This window comes from Halichoeres trimaculatus, unplaced genomic scaffold (genome assembly GCF_033239565.1).
Source record: "Halichoeres trimaculatus isolate MK-OKI-2021-1 unplaced genomic scaffold, fHalTri1.1 fHalTri1_scaffold_12, whole genome shotgun sequence".
Classification (NCBI taxonomy): domain Eukaryota; kingdom Metazoa; phylum Chordata; class Actinopteri; order Labriformes; family Labridae; genus Halichoeres; species Halichoeres trimaculatus.
In genome coordinates this window covers 8,728,409-8,747,720 of record NW_027437190.1, presented here as the reverse complement: position 1 = coordinate 8,747,720, position 19,312 = coordinate 8,728,409, and the positions used below count along the sequence as shown (strand labels likewise).

At 39.6% G+C, this 19,312-nt stretch overlaps 1 protein-coding gene across 1 annotated transcript in view; it reads right to left on the bottom strand.

Annotated features, from left to right (window-relative positions):
- The window catches only part of LOC141800425 (proprotein convertase subtilisin/kexin type 4-like), a 255,721-nt gene that overhangs the window by 187,986 nt on the left and 48,423 nt on the right, over positions 1-19,312 (bottom strand). The window contains exons 5-6 of the mRNA XM_074682945.1: positions 18,544-18,647; positions 6,115-6,220 (exon numbers count right to left, since the gene is read on the bottom strand). Of these exons, the coding sequence (XP_074539046.1) occupies positions 6,115-6,220; positions 18,544-18,647 (210 nt within the window). The remainder of the gene's footprint in view (positions 1-6,114; positions 6,221-18,543; positions 18,648-19,312) is intronic.

Below are 19,312 nucleotides of genomic sequence, written 5' to 3'. Positions count from 1 at the left end.
TTGAGTGAATGATTGGTAAAATGAAATTATGTTCACCCCTTAGATTATAGCCCCCCTCTCTGGTTTTGATTTTTTTTTTTGAAAATTACCGGGTAAATTATTGTGCAATGCTTTATATAGCACCTGAGCAGTCATCAGATTAACTATGTCACAAAATTTTAGCAGTTTTAATTGTAGAAATAGAGGGTTAGTGTGATCTCTGTACCCAGCATGACTTATTAACCGTATAACTCTCTTTTGTAATGTGCAGATCTTTTGTAGATTGGTCTTATATGTGTTACCCCAGACTTCAGCACAGTAAGAGAGGTATGGCAGGATCATGGAGCAGTAGAGGGTGCGTAGAGATTTTTGTGGCAGTAAATATTTTGTTTGGCTGATTATTCCAATACTTCTTGATATTTTTGAGCACAAATATTTTATGAATGGTTTCCATTACAGCTTATGGTCAACCAGAATGCCCATTTTTTACCAGATCTATAATAGTTCAAAACAAATGGGAAAAATAACATCTTAGTATTTCCTACCGTTGTGCTGTGGTATGGAGTCAGACTGTCTCAACCCCACACAGAAACAATACAGGGCATGACATCACAACAGTGACGCTATTGGTTGAATGCCGCAAAGCAGAGCAACATATAATAGGAACTTTAAGATGAGAGCGCGATGTATCAGAATAGAAGTATCTTTTCGGACTCGGTATCGGTATCGGCAGATACTCAGAATAAAATGACTCAGACTCTGGGGCTAAAATACCTGATCTGGAAATCCCTACTAAAGTGTGAGTTCATGGCAAAAAGCTTGATTTTGGCATCTTACAGGCTAGGAGGATGATAGCCATATCTTGAAGGAAAAGTGATAAACCTTCAATAATATGTGGAGGAGGGAGATGGCAACTTGGATCACATTGGAGAAACTTACATCATCAGAGGAAGGATAAATGGCTTTGAAGACTTGTGAATTTCTTAAAACAACTTAACATTCAATCCTCTTGAAACTGCTGTGTTGATGGTTTCATTTGTTTTTATTTTATTTTTAAAATCATGTATTATTTTTATTATATTTTTTTCAAGGTATGTATATGCCAATATGTTTGTATAATAATAATAATAATAATAATAATAATAATAATAATAATAATAATAATAATAATAATAATAATACATTTTATTCATAGAGCGCTTTTCTAGATTCTCTAAGTCGCTTTACACAAGTTAATAGTAAAAATGATATATATATAAAACAACACAGAAAATAAAACAGGAATTTAAAAGAAGCAAGACAAGAAGAAAGAAAAAAAACTAAGTACATTCAGAGGCAATCAAACATTAAAAGCATTTTTAAAAAGGTGGGTTTTGGTGAGTTTTTGAAATTGGAGAGGTTGGGACAGGTACGGATGTTTAACGGTAAAACATTCCAGAGGGTGGGGGCGGCAACAGAGAAAGCTCTGTCCCCCCAGGTTTGGTATAAGAGTGTGTTATAATTGTTTTCTTTGTTCATTGTGTCTGTTAAATGTATGTAAATGTAAATGTAAAATAATAAAAACTATTGTTTAAAAAGTGGAAAGTGTTGCTTTAAAAATTCAACTTTAAATACTTCTCCAGGATAAAAGTGCCACACAGTGGGAGCTGTAAATGCTTTTCATGCTGTAAGGACACACTTCATCAAGTCAATCAGCTGAGGCTGTAGAGCATTAAAAACTACAGTTCTCCCCCGTACAGCAGCTACACAAGACTCTATAATCAGCCATAAAATGTTTTATCACACCTCCTACATCAACAGATAAATACATACAGTATGGAAACATAAACACAGCCCTTCCCACTGAGGACTGCTCTTCAAGGTTTGAATGAGAAATCCTCAAATTAATACTTTCATAGATACATGAAAAAAAATCAATGGAATGATATTTACATGTTTTACAGACTGCAGCAAAGAGCAGTAAAGAAAAGATAAGATGTCTCCAGTTAAAATGCAGCTATATACATCCTGCACACTGCTGCACACACTGCTGCACAGAGTGAGAGTGCTGCTTTAAAAAGCAGCATACTGTTTCCAAAACACTGTGCGTTAAATTACAGGATTCTGCACTAAAGGAGCTCTTTTCAGACACTTCCCACTTAAAGCATGTTTACCTACTCCTCTTTTCCTCTTTCATTCCCCTTCACAGGACTTCCTTACGTCCTCTGTCTCTCGTGTACTAACGACATGTACCGATGACGGCGTTTGAGCTGATCGATACTGAAGTGCTCTTGGGCTGCTGTACAGCACGGTGACCGGGACACTGAGGGGCCGTTGTGGGACAAGGTGGATGACATTCCGCTGATTAATCTATCTATTAGGCTCACTCCCCGGTCATTATGAGCGGACAAAAGCCCAGTAACTACTGTTTTTGTCCGTGTGCACTGTAAGTGACAGGCCTCTTTGACCAGGACTCGGAAAAATCCTCAGAGCTCATTCATCAAAGGCTGTTCAGAGGAAAACTTAAACATGTAAGGAGGAAGAGGAAACTGGTTTATCTCCACATGTGCACACACGCAATCGTGAAAAAGAGTGATCATTAAAGCTCCCGTGAGGAGATTTTATCTGCTGATGAAACAAATGAAATTTATATTGATGTCTCTTTATGACTTGGAAAACCAAACACGATCATTAATAGGAAGAATGGTTGTTCCCATACAATTGTTTTAAACTACAGAAGCCATGAGGTGGAAGGTATCCAACCAAGTAACTACCTGTACACTAATAATACAGCTTTTTTAATGTTTCGCAGCAAAGATTCTTGATGAAAGATTTGAAGAAAGCAGAGTGAGGTTTTTGTTGGGAAACATTCAGAACACTAATCAGCCGAGACAGTCTGGTTCTGTCCAAGGTTTCTGCCTGTTGAAGGGAAATTTTTCCTTGCCATTGTAACTTGCTCAATGATACAAAGTGCTGTACTCATGGTGGGTTAATATGAGATAAGATTCACAATCTTGTCTTGATGTTGGGTTTCTGTTAATAAAAGTGTATCAACATTAAAAGGTCTAGACCTGTTAATGTTCTTGGAAAGTGTCTTGAGGTAATGTTTATGATTTGGCCCTGTATAAATAAAGATTGATTGATTGAGTATATCATTTTTTTATATCATTATTCATTAAAGTAGCTTAAATAAGAAGTAACACACCGACTGACTCCACGATGTCTTCAATAAAAAGGTAACTCCAGGATGACAACGGTCAACCATGAATTTTTTGAAGCCCTACAAGTTTGAATGCAGAGTAACTTTCTGTAGACAGTAGAAATGATTCATGGTATTTCAGGAGCTGCCTGGCAGGTTAGTCTCCTGCATATGAGGGATGCTGAGGGCAAACCTTTACCACTTAAAGGTGGCTCCATGTGTCATCGCTCAGACACAGAGATCACAAAAACAATGGCTAAAATCCCACTGACCATGCTGTTGTATTTGACTGCTGTTCAGAATGAAAGGTAATTAACCTTTTTATCAAATACATCAGGGCAGATATGGATTATGGATTGTTTTTTTCAAGATTAGACATCAATAAATCATCCTTTATTTATAAAGCACCAAATCCCAACAAATGTTTTCTCAAGGTGCTTTCCAAAAATGTTAACAGATCAATGTTCTGTATTCTGTGATCACCATCCAAGCATTGTCTTAGAGTTGTTGTTGTTTCCAAGGCAGATCTGAGCATCTGCACTGATGCAATGATTGTTTACTGAAAATGGGAATTCCTGTAAATGGTCAACACCTGTTGATGTTTTATCCTCAACAAAGACCCAACATCAAGACAGGACAACAAGTCTGAGCTTATCTTAACCCACTATGAGAAGAGACATTTGCAGCATTTAGTAAGTTACAGCAGTAAGAACAAACTTCCTTTAACAGAAAAAAACTTAAGGTAGAACAAGACTCATGTTGGACGGCTCCTCATGGATCCTGATACAGTTTGTAGACATCATCATTATCATCATTCAACCTTTTTCTTGGTTTGGTGTAAAAATAAAAGTGAAATAAAAATCACAAAAAAAACAGAAACATCAAAGACACTTTAGTTCTTCTTTAATGTTATACTCCCTTTAAGCAGACTGTCAGCAGACTTATTTCATATTCTGGATCTTAGTATCCAGAATATTGGCAGGATCTGGATCATACTTTTACATCTGTAAGAAATTATTGCACCCTTGTCTTGTTTTGTTTCGCAAAACAATCTGACCATTTATGGTAGAGTTATATACACATATGGTAAAAACAGCCCAATCACACAATGATAAAGAATCCTTTAAAAAAGTCCTGGATCCAGACGGTGATCCAGATCACCTCCAAAATTTAATCACTTCTTCCTTATTCCATTTTGAACATTTCCTGAAAATCTCATCAAGATCTGTTTGTTACTTTTTGAGTTATGTTGTTCACAGACAATCAGACAGACAAACAGACAAACCAAAACATAACCTTCTTGGCAGGGGTGATTACATTGAATCCAAAACAGAGGGACTGAACTGAAAGATGGAAGAGAAAAAAAAGAAGAAGAAGGAGAGGGAGAAGGAGAAGAAGGAGAGGGAGAAGGAGAAGAAGAAGAAGAAGAAGAAGAAGAAGAAGAAGAAGAAGAAGAAGAAGAAGAAGAAGAAGAAGAAGAAGAAGAAGAAGAAGAAGAAGGGTAGAAGCAGAGGATGAGGAGATGGAGAAGGAGGGGGAGGTGGGAGCGCTTTCACTCAAAGAAAAATAATTTATTTCATTGTGATATCAAAATCAATTGTCATCGATTGAAGGTGCTAAAGGTGAGCGTGTACATGATCCTTCAGCTGTAAGAGGCAGACTGTCGGAGAAAGAGGGAGAGGGAGGGGTGAAAGAGTAGGGTTAAAAAAGGAGGTGGCTACAAGAAGAAGTCACCTACTCATTAACAAAGAGGAAACTGGATGAAAGAAAGAAAAAGACAAAAACATGAGAGGAGAAAGAAAAGAAAGAAATGAACGGAGAGAGAAACAGAGAAAAAGAGGAAGAGAAAGAGAAAGGGGGGCTCTGGCCCAGTGGAATCAATACAGAGAGGTGGAGCAGAGTACAATAGCTTTAGAGGAAAAGGAGATTCAGTGGTGCAAGTCTAACACTCCCTGTCTCATATACACACACATATACATACATGCACAAATATAACACACACACACACACACACACACACACACACACACACACACACACACACACACACACACACACACACACACACACACACTCGCCTCCTCAGAATTCTTTTTGCTCTTGCTTTCTCTTGACATTTCCCTCTATATCCTTCCTCTATTTAATTTCTTTTTTTCTCGGCTTGCTCATTCTGTATCCACCCTCTACCCCTCACCACCAATACCCACACCGGCCCACACACACACACACACACACACACACTTACACACTGGGGAGCTGTCTGTATGCAGAGGGATGCAGAGGGATGCAGAGAACAGAGAGGGCCTTCTGTCCGGCCATTATAAGAGCACCTTTCATCAACAACCGTCAGTGAAGGAAGAATCAACACACGCGTAAGCAGATCTACACAGATACCTCCATACAAACACACACACTCTTACTGTAGGATACTCTTTACACACATACACCAGATTCAGAGTCGCTTGGTTGCAGAAATAGGAGTCACACACACCTTCTCACACACACACACACACACACATACAAACCAGCACGCTCCAACACTACTCCAGCTCTATCAGCACTTGAGACTAGTGAGGCTTCAATTAGTTCTTGATGAATGAGCCCATAAGATGCCGCTCTCTCATTTCCCTTGTTGCCAGATATCCCAGCAATCAGAGAGAAATGAATTCTCATTGTGATGTGACTGAGACGAGAAGATGACGGAGGCTGTGGTGGTGCTGCTGGTGGTGTAGAGCGAACACCAACATAAATCATTCACCGTCTCCACAGAGGGCCAGGGTTCAGCTCATCAAACCAAATTTGACAAGTTTGCACCAATTTTTCTCTCTTTTTTTAAATGACAGATTCCTGTTGCAACCAATGTTTTCCTTTTCATAACAAATTAGTTACAGACTTTTCTTCATTATGTTAACCTGTCCTAGTGTCCTAGAAGTGTGAGAGCCAAAGTTTAGACTCACCATCATCGATGATGCTGACCACCACTCCGTTTCCTGTGATGTTATTTTTCCAAACTGGCATCACGTTCAGGTCAAACCCACTGGAGTTGTATCTGCCCTGTGCAAACTGAACACAAACAAAGACACACACACATTTACTGTTAATATCACAAATAGAGGAGGTCTCTGGCATTAAGGAGCTTATTGTCACAAATGAACCAAAATAATCAAAACCTTCACCTGTAGATCCAGCTCACCTGTTTGTTCACACAACTGGATGAAATCTCTAAAGTTTTGTTGGATAACATGTGTTTTTAATCTTTTTTTGGCTATTTTTTGGTGGAAAGGGAGTTCAATTATTCATTGTACCCGTCCTGAAAATGTGAGTTAATTCTCCAACTAACTATGTGAGCAGAACACCTGACGGCTCGACTCATGACTCCACCTGCAGATAGTTTATTTTCTTCCTGTTTGTGCTCACCAAATGACACTGTTCCATAATGTATTGATGTTGCTGTCAACAAAAGGTTAACAGTGTCTTATAATTTCATCCACTAATGCAACAGATATGATTACATTTCCCTGCATTACACCAGGTAGCTTAAGTTCATTAGGTTGTGGAGAACTACTAATAAGACCTGGAGCCACTCATTTGAAAACAGTGTTGTATTCAACTTTTAAAAGCAGTTTTAAGCATTGACTGGCTATGAAATAACAGCGTCACTTGTCACTTCATTTCAGCCCATTGCAAGCTCTGAAGCCAAATATCACTTCTATAAGCCCTGATTTTCATGCTGTTTGAACCAAAGCATGCACCAAGTAGGGATAGGACATGATTTTTGAATAATTGAATACTTTTTCAAGGTAGGGTCTACAGGATTTTCCTAAAAAAATAAAATGTAAATGTGGTCAGTGTCTGTGTCTGCCTCAACCCCCCCCTCAGCCTGTATGTTGATATTTTGGTTGTATTGGGACATTTCTGGGCAGTGAGTAAGCATGATTGGAACAGTCATAACCCTCATAGCTTTGGTAGGTTCAGTGACCCCTGTGTTAGTGTACATAATTTTTTCTAACTCGGCACATTCATTACAGAGCAATGGATGTGCAGCCCCCATTGGTCAATGAAGCTGTTGCTCATTGTGTCAAATCCTGTCTTTTAAAAATCAAATAACTTATCCAAAATTATTTTTGTCACATTAAAACTTCGACATAAATCAAAATGATAAGAATTATTATGACTGAAACTATTTTTTTCATTTTGTGATGTGACTGTTGCTACTTCTGAATCAATGGCAGGGTTTGTGGTCTTAAACGCAGCCAGCCAGCAGGGACAGCATACACATGACCGCGTCTCTTCTCAGCACAAGAACGTTATCATTAAATACGCAGATGACCCCAACATCCTGTGATTCATTAAAGGAAGTGTAGGGACCTCATTCACCAGATAACCATCTATGGAGAGGATAACGACCTCGATCTTAGCAAAGACAAAACTAAGGAAGTAATTCTGGACTTCAGGGGAAAGCTCCTCCTCGGCAACCACTCATCAACAAAGGTGGCAGAGGTGGAGCAGGTTTGGAGTTTTAAGTTTCTTTGCCTTCATATTTCTGTGAATAAAGCTGAGCAGCAGCTTCATTTCATTCAGAGGACTTGAAGAAGTTATCCATTGGCACCACCGTCATAAGAGGAAAGCACTTCCAGGGTTTTCACTACATGTAGATTTACCGTCAAAAGCCGCCATGCCTTCAGAACCATGATCTTTTTTATCAGATGTTTCAAATATGAATTTAACTGTACCATGCTCCTGTACATGCGACCACAATTGCCTTGGCTAAAACTCACACTCATGATAGGATTATCGTGGTCTAACTAATAAGAGAAAGAGTGGGTCTTTACAGTTTACAGTTCTCAGCTTTCTTCATCGCGCAAGAATTCCACCCCGATGTGGGCATTAGGCGCACAGTTACTGGAGAAAATCGATTCCATGCTTACTTTGATCATTAATCAGTGTTTACAGATGCGTGTTATCATCTAGCTCAATGCTTTTATTGCTGTACTGATGTAAGTCACATCATAAATAGCCCGTGAGTTGCGGAGTTAACTTTGGTTTTCTGCGCTGAATCGCAGTGTTTCTATTCGTATATCAAGTCAGCACAAGCAGAAGTTCCCCCTGTCACTCTGTGTTGTTCATATTTATTTTAAAAATCATCCTGATCAGTTAGTGGAGACTGGATAATGATCGGCACTGTGAATCCAGAGGCACATATTACGCATCAGCAGATCGGTAATCCTCCTTGCGTTCCTACAGGAGTCACCTTTCTGTTCCCTTTGGGACAGAAGTTTTAGTTTGTCTATCTCTCCTCCCATTCTTTAAAAATCAACAGAGGAGTTTTCCTCCAGCTTTTGTTGATCAAACCTGAAAGCCTGTTAGCTTTCATATCACACTGTTACCAATGTTACTATGTGCCTCTGTGCAGGGGCGCATCCAGACTTTCAGAACGGGGTGTCATGGGGTGTGACACAAGTAGGGGTGGCCAGAGCAGCGTTGGAAATTAGCACTTGCCACTCGCCATTGGCGAGCATTTTTTCTGTTTGGCGACAAGGATTTTTAGCCGACTTGCCACATGACAAGTAGGATTTTAAACCTCCCAAAAAGTATCACACCTCTGAGGTCGGATCACGCGCCCCCGCATGATTTCTACATAGGGATATATTTTCATTAATATCTGCCATTCGCTGCTCAGTAAATATGGTTCAAGCGCTCCGGATGTGCCTCTTGCATGATTGATTCTACGTGAATCCTGCACGGAGACGGAGCGAATCAAAGAGCCGAGTGCTTGTGACGAAGAGAAAGCATAAATTGTCTGACTCTGAGTTCTCTGAGGACTAATTCTGGCGGGGTAGAACCTTTTGACTCAGAAGATAACTGAAGAACAGTGCAGAACATGGCAGCATGTCATGCACCCAAGAACAGGCAATCGTTTTGAAAAGATGAATTCAATAAACAGATTGATCTACATTACGTGTTTACTACTTATTGCTACATTTCGATTTATACAGTTAAAAGTTAAGGTTTTTATACATTACAATTGACTTAGAACAGAATGACTAATATTAAGATTTACTACGATGCCTGAAATGTGATTTATGATGTCTGAGTACAGTAGTAAAGCAATTTGTTGGGTTAAACATTTGCCAAGTTGAAAATCTGGTTGGCGGGTAACTTTTTTGACCTACTTGCCACTTGGCAAGTAGGTCAAAAAAGTAATTTCCAACCCTTGGCCAGAGTGTGCATATATACAAATTATCACCATTTTTCTTCTTTAACTTTACTCTCTACTTTAACAACTATGAGTAACTACAATTGTTTTCACCATTACATTCAGGAATATAATACTGTATATAGGAATGAATGAATGAATTAATGTTTTGGAGTTTTCATTTTTTTTGGTGTCAGAGGGGGGCTGAGGGGCTCCCCCATAGTTTCAAAAAATCCTGGAAGAAACCCTGGCTGTGTCCTTAATTTATTCCCTATTCACTTTACGGTGCACTATATAGTGAATACGCCATTCTGTCATGCTGTCCGAAATCTGAGTGAGCATTGTCATACCCTATATAGTCCACTAAATGTATCCCACAATGCATTTTGAAAAGTTGTGTATTAGCGATGCTCACTATGTAAGCACTAAAGACCATCATGCATTGCGGTTCAAATAGAAGAAATGGCTGATTACATGACTACTGATTACAGATAACTTGAAACAACATTATAAACTGTCCTAAAATAACACTTATGTATAAAAACCTTAACTTTTAACTGTATAAATCGAAATGTAGCAATAAGTAGTAAACACGTAACACTATCTTATTTATTTATTTATTTTATTTTATTCATTTACCTATTTATTTATTTATTTATTATTATTATTATTATTATGTATATATGTATGTATATGTATGTATGTGTATGTGTGTATGTATTTATGTATAAATATATATATATATATATATATATATATATATGTATGTATGTATGTGCATGTATGTGTGTGTATGTGTATGTATATGTGTGTATGTATGTATGTGTATGTATGTGTATATACGTATATATGTATATGTGTATATATATATATATATATATATATATATATATATATATATATATATATATATATATATATATATATATTTTTTTTTTTTTTTTCTTTACTCCTTTTGGTTAATTTATTAATACTATTATGTGTTTTTATTTATGTATTTACTTTTATTTATTTAATTGCGTTCCCTATTCTTGCTGATTTTATGTTTTTTATGTTTGGTCCTCATGGTCTCTCTTTTTAGACTGCATGGTTCTTGTATTGTCTGGGTTTCTATTAAGTATTATAATTTATGGAAAGGACCGTTCCACCCTTTGTCCTTTTACACTGCTTTTTGATTGTATTTTATTGTGCTTATTGTTATTTTGTTTGTGCTGAATGCTTGTAAAGCACTTTGTAAACTTTGTTTTAAAAAGTGCTATACAAATAATAAAATTATTATTATTAATTATTAACTCTCTGTTTAACTCTGGGACAAACGCTTTTCACAACTTAGAGCAGAGAAATAAGCAACACGGACTTTAATCGCTGAACCGTTCATCGCGGGTTCTGGATTCACTGGACTTTGTAATTCTTAGAAACAGCATAAGTTGCTGCACAAATATATGGTCCATTTATTTAAAAGTAGGGTGTAAAAATGTTTTATTATAGTTGACTGTTGTCAAGAAAATGCTTAGTATAATATAACTGTTAACTGAAAACAATGCGGTTTTGCAGTGCAAATGAAACTGAAAACTGTTTGAGAAAAATTACAACCGTAAATCCCCAGCCGTCCATGAACGATGTGCAAATAATTATGTCACTGTCAGTGGCTGGGCAGTGAGTGAGTAAGGTCCAAAATGTTGCTTTAATTTAGCTCACTGAGTGAACTATATAGTCTAGGGATAGACTCATTATCAGCCAAGCCGATTATTGGGGCTGATATTTGGCATTTTGGGGCATATCGGCATCAGCCTTTTTTTAATCCGACGGCCGATATGAAACCCATTCAAAACTATGTTGTTTTTGCTCTGATGCTTCTCTGCACAGAATTTCTCCCTGTCTACACTATGGAAGCCCTCGATGGTCATTTAAAACCACTCATGTAAAATCAAACGTAAATTAATTGAACTGCATTACATGCCTGTAAAAGGCAGCACAAACTCAATTCTGTCCAGTTTTATTGCAGTTACATATACATTTTTTAAAACTTTGTTAACTTTAGAAAACTTTGGCCATTTATTTTTTGGTTTTCATTTAACGCTATAAAAAATGCTGCTAAGTGCACTTCGACTGCAAATGAATATCGGCGTCAAATATCGGTTATCGGCATCCTTGCCTACCAACAATCAGTATCGGGATTGGCCCCAAAAAATCCATATCGGTCTATCTGTAATATAGTCTACTACATTTTATTCACTATATAGTGAGTAGTGAGTAGGGAATGAGTGAATGATTTTTGACACAACCCCTGACTTCTATGGATTATGAAGATTGCAGAGAATCATGAGTCCTGATGACTGTTCTGTGGACACAGTCTACATATGGTACTGCAGAAGAGCTCAGAGCATGTTGAGTGATAGACACCCTTCAGCTCAGGCTGTGCTCAGGTGGAAGGACACAGGCAACAATCTGAGACTCCACAAAAAGGAACCTACTCAGAAGGCCCCTGTCTACAGTTGTTGTAAGAGTGATAGCACAGGACATCAAGGTGGGGAGGAAAGAAACGGATATTGAGAAACTTTGACTTCAATGCTCTGAGTCCGCTGCTGTCTCTACTGTCCTCACTGTAGGGAACCTCACACGGTGCCATGACCAGAGCCACTGAGTACAGAAGGCCACTGCCGGCGCTAATGGAGCTGCCAATAAACAAAATATTTCTGGGAGTGATAAAAGTTCAGTTTTTTGCTTACGACAAGCAACCAGCGAAGAAATTGTCCAAATATCAGTGTGTCTGAGTGCACTTAGTTGCAACATGTTTGAAAGAGTTCATCAGCAAGTCACAGAGACAGATCTTTCATCTTTGCACCTCAAACCACAACTCCTCCCACACATCAATATGTACACACATTTCAAACCAACCCACACACAAACAGACTCACAAAACACAAACACAAGTGCACAGCAACAACTCTGTGGTGAGGCTAGAGAGCCATGGCTGCACCTTGAGGGCTCCAACAGGTACATGCTCACCATGAAAACACAGCAGGACACACACACACCAACATCTTAAAATAAAGAATATGACGACAGATTAAAACTTCAGCAATATACAACTTAAAACTGGGCTTCACATAAACACACTGACTTCATACACACACACGCACACAAACATCCAGCAAACAATCTTACCTAAAATGTCAGCAGCTGTCCAAAACTCCCCTGCCCACACACACACAAACACACACCAAATTTGTTATTCAAAGAGAGTATATTTGAGAGGCTTCATCTTTGTTGCAGTTATTGTGATATGGAGAGGGATTGAAGGAGCACACTGAGGAAAAAACAGGGGATAAAGTTGGGTTTGTGTGTACATGTGTACATTCACAACAGCTGCTATGGATCTATAATCACCACTACAATACTGACCTACACACTGTCAGTGTCTCTCTGTGTCTGTGTCAAAGTGCTGCACTCATGGTGGGTTCAGATAAGATAAGACTTCTCGTCTTGTTTTGAAGTTGGGTCTCTGTTCATGAAAAAATACATTTTATTAATGTTAACAAGTCTAGACCTGAATGAATTGAAAATCTTTAATGTCCCCTAAGGGCAATTTAGTTTGCAACAGAAAATAAAACACATATTCCTACAACCCTGACAAGCACAGTAAACACATATAAACAGATACAGCCAACACAATACACATAAATACAGAGTCAGCACAATTTCACTGGTACATCATTTCAATCAGGCTCTCCAACAACCTGTTTTAAAAAAAGGTGGCTGCTGGGACAAATGACTTTAGGTACTTGATTTGGCCGTGCAAATAAAAGTATATCTCCTCTCAGATGGGAGAGGCTGGAACTCTGAGTGGAACCAACAGATCATAGCAAAGATTAAAGTCGACTCAATAAATGAAGACCAAAACATTTTAAGAAGCTGTCTGTCAACATTAAAATACCTCAGTTTCCTCAGATAAAACCATAGACTGCAGAAAACATGGACGTAGTCTCCCTAACGTCACCCTTCTGTTTCTGAAACCGTAAATGAAGTACATCAGCAATAGCGGCCATATTGGTAGTGGCAAGGGCTTCACATACAGCTATAGGGCCCCTGTCGGTGATGTGACCCTGAGCTGATGGCATCTGAGTTGTACTCAAAGGACAGTCATCTTGGATGGTGCCTCAATATTTGCACTGTCTGATTATTTCAACAGCTTTACCGTTAACAAAGGTTTGAGCAGCAACAGGCGGATTCTTACAAAAATCAACAATCATTTCTTTCTTTCTTTTTTTTCACACATCAAGTTGCAGATAAGAATCATCAAACCATCTCACAAAGTTGTTGACCATCCTCGTGATCATGAGGAAGGTTGTTAATGTTTTTGGAAAGTGTCTTGAGATCATGTTTGTTGTGGTTTGACACTATATACATAAAGACTAGTTGATTGACCTTCTCAACAGTTGATTTAAGTGTTTTCTAGTAGTTAAAAACAATGAACTTCGAATGGGCTAACACCGGGAGTGGAAAGAGGACTGAAATGTTCTACTGTAATACAAAGTCCTGGTTATGTCCTACCAGTGCTCATCTACCAACTCCAACCTCACCAAGCAGAGCTAATGTAACCTCATTCTTCATTTTATTGATAGACTCTCAAGTTTGAACAGACCACTGCAGAATAACTGCTGACTGTGGGTTGGAATGAACATTATCACAAACAGTTTGACCTGTATTTTAGCCTGCGCTCAAACACTCTCCTGTTTAGCCACCATTACTTCAAAACAATCCAAAAAACTTTGATTTTAGCAAAGAGAGTGGTCTTGCTTTCCATTGGTAAACTTTGCTGGTTGGCGTATTGCCATTATAGATTTGTGTTCTTCTAGTAAAATGCGACCTGACTTTGGATACTGAAAAACAGCATGTAGAAATTTTGGACCAAACAGGCAAATATACAAAAAAATATGCATACACCTTTGTAAATCTCAGTGAGCACCTGTACAGAGGTTGCCTGAAAACTGCCCCCCCCCCCCCCCCTCCCCCCGGACTATGTACAGACACACTCTTGTACACACACACACTCTGCCATGAAGTGAGAGCCAATGGCAAACGCTTCACACTCACCTCACAGACACAGAGAGAGGTGCACAGAATCATAATCACCATCTGAAGCACAGGAACACAACAAACGCTTGCTCTAGCATTTACACCTTGGTGTGCAAAACACACACACACACAAATATACACACACAGTGTATTTGCCACTAAAGCCAAAGCATACAATAATAAATTATAGGAAACATTCACATAACACAAAAATTAAACCTAATAAAGACTTTCACATCGTACGGGAGACAGAGTGACAGCAGTACTGTCTCTGTCTGCTCAGAATTTGTCAATCTGTTATACTGCTATAGCTTCAAACACACACACACACACACACACACACACACACACACACACACACACACACACACACACACACACACACACTTACATCATCAAAAATAAGCACATTCAGGGTGCTGCATGGATTTTTTTGCAGCTTTGAGCGAGCTCCTCTGGTTGAGCTGGACTCAGCCTAGGAGAGGATACAATGGACTCCACTTGACTTTTGTGTGTGTGTGTGTGTGTGTGTGCACAAGTACAGCCCACCCACAATGTACAAGCCAGCTATCTGTAACAATATATGCCAGGGAAGCACACACACACACACACACACACACACACACACACACACACACACAAACGTACCAGGTCTTGGCCGACTACCAACCCTGAGCAGATTACTGACCCTCAATCAATATCCACATCCACCGGGGGCTGATTAAACACAACAGAATGAGTGTGTGTGTGTGTGTGTGTGTGTGTGTGTGTGTGTGTGTGTGTGTGTGTGTGTGTGTGTGTGGGGGGGGGGGGGGGGGGGGGGGGGGGGGTTCAGAGACAGAGACAGAGAGGGAGAAAGATGAAAAAACTATTTAGTTTAATTTGAAAATGGTTTTAATTCCTCTTAATTAGTGGGTACGTTTCTATGATGGTATCTTTTTAATATTTTGGTTCATAGACCATGTCAACAACAGTTGTGATATGGAGCCTTGCTTTTTTCTCTACAACTGATCCCACTCTGAAAAAAGTTGTTTGAGATATTTAAATTCCTGTTTCCCCCTCCTCCATCTTTGTCTCCTCCACCCTCTGCCCCACTCCTGACCCTCACAGCCTTATCCTGGCCCCAGAGCTCAGATGTCAATCAATGTGCTGCTGGTTGTTGTGGTGGTGAATCTGGGACCCCGCCTGTCCTCCTCCTGTCTCTGTCAGATTACACCCTCATGTGTCAGTCCAGAACTTTGACTGTGTCTCTTGGCTTAGCAAGCAGTGTTCCCCTGCTCTGAGGGGCTGGTTTTGTTTGGGTGTTTCAGTGTGTTTCAGGTTGCATGGGGTTATCTTAAAACATTTGACCATAAATTATAAAAACACATAAACTATAGTGATGCTTATGATATGGCAGTTGATGATCAATTTTCAGTGTATCAGTATATTACCAAGAAAATAACATTGTGTGAGCTATGCAGTGACTGTAACAATATGCTCTTGACATTTGCAGTAGAAGTGACTGCTGTGCAAGGCATGCTGGGATACAGAGTATTTCTTAAAGTGATACTCCGGGATGGAACAAGTTGGGTCCTATCACAAGGTTTAGGGCAGAAATTACCCCTACAGCAGTGATTTTGTGCAGCAGAAGCCCAGAGCGCACGCACCAAACACCCCCTCCCTGCTCCTCTGCTGGTTTCCTCTGCATTTAGACAGGGCCATATATTTTAAAAAACACAAATAAACGGACTCCCACCAAAAAAATCTGACATTGGTCTGCATTCACGCTTTATTCAGAGAATTTTCAGCGCGTTACTTTCACACAAAAACACCACTAAATAAGGTTCTAGTTCTTATCGTGTTGTAAAACGGCGCTACCTCTGCTGTAGAGCCACACAGCTGGCTACCAGGCACCCGCCACTTAGTGCATCAGTCCACGCACAGCGTGCCAGATATAAACAAACGCAGGTAGTCTGCCAGGACGAAGAGACACGATGAGAACTAGAGCTTTATTTAGCAGTGTTTTTGTGTGAAAGTAACACGCTGAAAATTCTCTAAATAAAGCGTGAATTCAGACCGATATCAGATTTTTTCGGTGGGAGTCCGTTTATTTGTGTTTTTGGTCAAGTAAAATATGGCCCCATCTGAGTGCAGAGGAAACCGGCAGAGGAGCAGGGAGGGGGTGTTTGGTGCGAGCGCTCTGGGCTTCTGGAGTCAGAGTGCAGATGTATCTGGTGTATTTGAGGCAAAACACCAGGGATTCGTAGCTAACTAATTCTGTGAAAAGTACCCAGTCACAGAAAATCAAAAGGTACCATGTTTAGGTATCTAAATGCATCCTTATGACTGTGACGGAGTGGAAGAGTGGGTGATATTCCATGCTGGACATGAACACAGCATTACAAGGTTAGATACTGATGAATAAATATGTTAAATAGAAAAGAATCTGGATTTTATTATTAACAAACAGATATTTTTTACCACATCAACTCACAAAAGTACCGAAAACTGGTACCCTTGAGTACCGATACCAATTACCAGGCACCAGGAATCAGTACTGTATCATTTCAAGGGTGAAAGGTACCCATCCCTACATAACACCAGTAGCATGGTTACTTAAGCAATGAAGTGAAGGGACACTTTCTTTAGCAAAGCTTCTTGTTTATCGGGGGCAGATGGCCTTGTGGTCTAGGTTGCACCCCATGAGGTTTGCCCTCAAGCAGGTAGGTTTGAATCCAGCCTGTGGCCCTTTTCCTACATGTCACTCTCTACTCTCACCCTGTTTCTTACTCTATCCACTGTCCTCTCCCATCACATTTAAAAGGCATGAAAAACCCCAAAACAATAACTTTTTTTTGTCAGAAACTGTTAATTCAAGTCATAAAGGTTTATCAATATGTCAAAAACTTGTGTCTTTGCACATTTGACATAAGAGCCAATTCATTTCCACAACTGCATTTGTTTTAGGCTTTTGTGTTTGTTTTTTAATTTGTGTGTTGGGAGTATTTCCACATGCATCTCTTACTGAAAGGTGTGCAGGCTGCTGCAGATGCTCTGCACTTGTCAGCTACTATACTAGCTTGGTTAAAAAGACTCCTCAATATAAGACAACCAGTGATCGATGGAGCTGCTTCAGGCATATTGGCTGCAGGCAGTGCCTCACAAACATTAATGCTAATGTCGACTCACCCTAACAACTGTACCAGCAGCACACAGGATTACAAACTCCCCATACTCAGAAACTAATGGTGCTGGAAAGTGCTATACAGCTGCAGAGCTAGTGCACATATTGTAATTCGCTGAATGCAAAGAAAACCATCATACGGGAAGACATTTTAAACCCCATCCCTCTGAGACCCCTGTAAAGTGACAGTCTTATACAGCAGAGCAGATTTTACAGCACTTTACCATGTAAATACAAATAAAAGTGAAGGTACCACTTATCTGTGGAGTGTGTGAACCCCTGGAGACCAGCAGAGACTATGAAGGGCTGTTTCCTGACTGAAACACATCAGTCTCAGAACTAATGAAATACAGGTTATAAATATTTCAACAGTATTGGTGGTAATAATAGCTAAAAAGAGCTGTTAAGGAGTAACTAAATATGCTATTTGTTTATTGCTCTATGTTCTTCTGTCCAGCTTTGACTCTTGACTTTTCAAAAAACACCAGTGTTTCACAGTTGTTCCTAAAAAAAACAACATATTTTTGGTCATACGTGAGGAGCAACACTGCTGAAGGACTGTGCCTGTCTTGTTGCAGCACAGTTTGTGAGTCAGTGTTGTTCTAAGCCTCATCAATCCCCGACATCTGTCTCAGTTCAACATGGACAACTGCTTCCACACCTCCCCTCCCTCCATTCTTTCTCCTCCATAATCTGCCTACCTCCTTCCATCTCCTGTCTCTCCCTCTGCAGTCACACATGAAAGCCTGCCTGACTTATGCCTGTCAGAGGAACATCCTCCTGCATGAGGCCGGGAGCTGAGAGGAGAGGGAGGAAGCTTCCAGAAAAGACCAATAAATCCCTGCAAACAAACACACACACACATACAGAGACAGAGACAAACACACACACACACACACACACACACACACACACACACACACACACACACACAGTTGCACTCACCAGTTCCCACTGCATGGGCCAGAGTGGGTCGTTGAAGGTGAGGGACTGGTCACCGTTATTCTCCTCGGGCCGCCTGTCAGTTTCACGCCCTCTCTTCTGGGAACCTGCAAACACACACACACACATCATGTGTGTATCTGTGTATCCATGTTTGTGTTTTCTTTATCTGTCTGGCTTTGAACTCTGACACCAGGAAGTCCCTGGCCTCCAACCAATAGTGAAAGACCTCCTAGATTTCCTGTCTCTCCAGTGAAACAGAATACTGCTGGAGGATTAGCATATCATTAGCATATCATTAGCATCTCATTCCTGCAGCACAGCTTGGCTCACTGTCTGTCGATGTGATATCAGCTCATCAAGGTCTGCACCTTTCTCTCCATTAACTATATGATACACTCACTTCACTTTCTCTTTCCTCAGATCCCCCCCTTCATCTCACTGCCACTCACACTTTGTCTTTTTCACTCGCACATATGATGGATGTGAATCGGTTTGTTTCATAATATACTCCATGTATTGCAAAATCAATGTGAACTCCCTGTTTAAACTGACTGTAATAAAACACTGAGCACAGGCACAGGCATCAATAAGAGGTTTTAAGATACACTGATACTAAGACTTATACAAATCTGTATTAGAGATTTATAAAATGACTCAATATCTACTGTGTTTCATCTTGATCCTTAAAAAGGCACATATGACAAAAGATTAGGATGGCATTAGTAGTAAAAATATTAAGATTTGGAGATTAAAGCCATCAATTTACAAT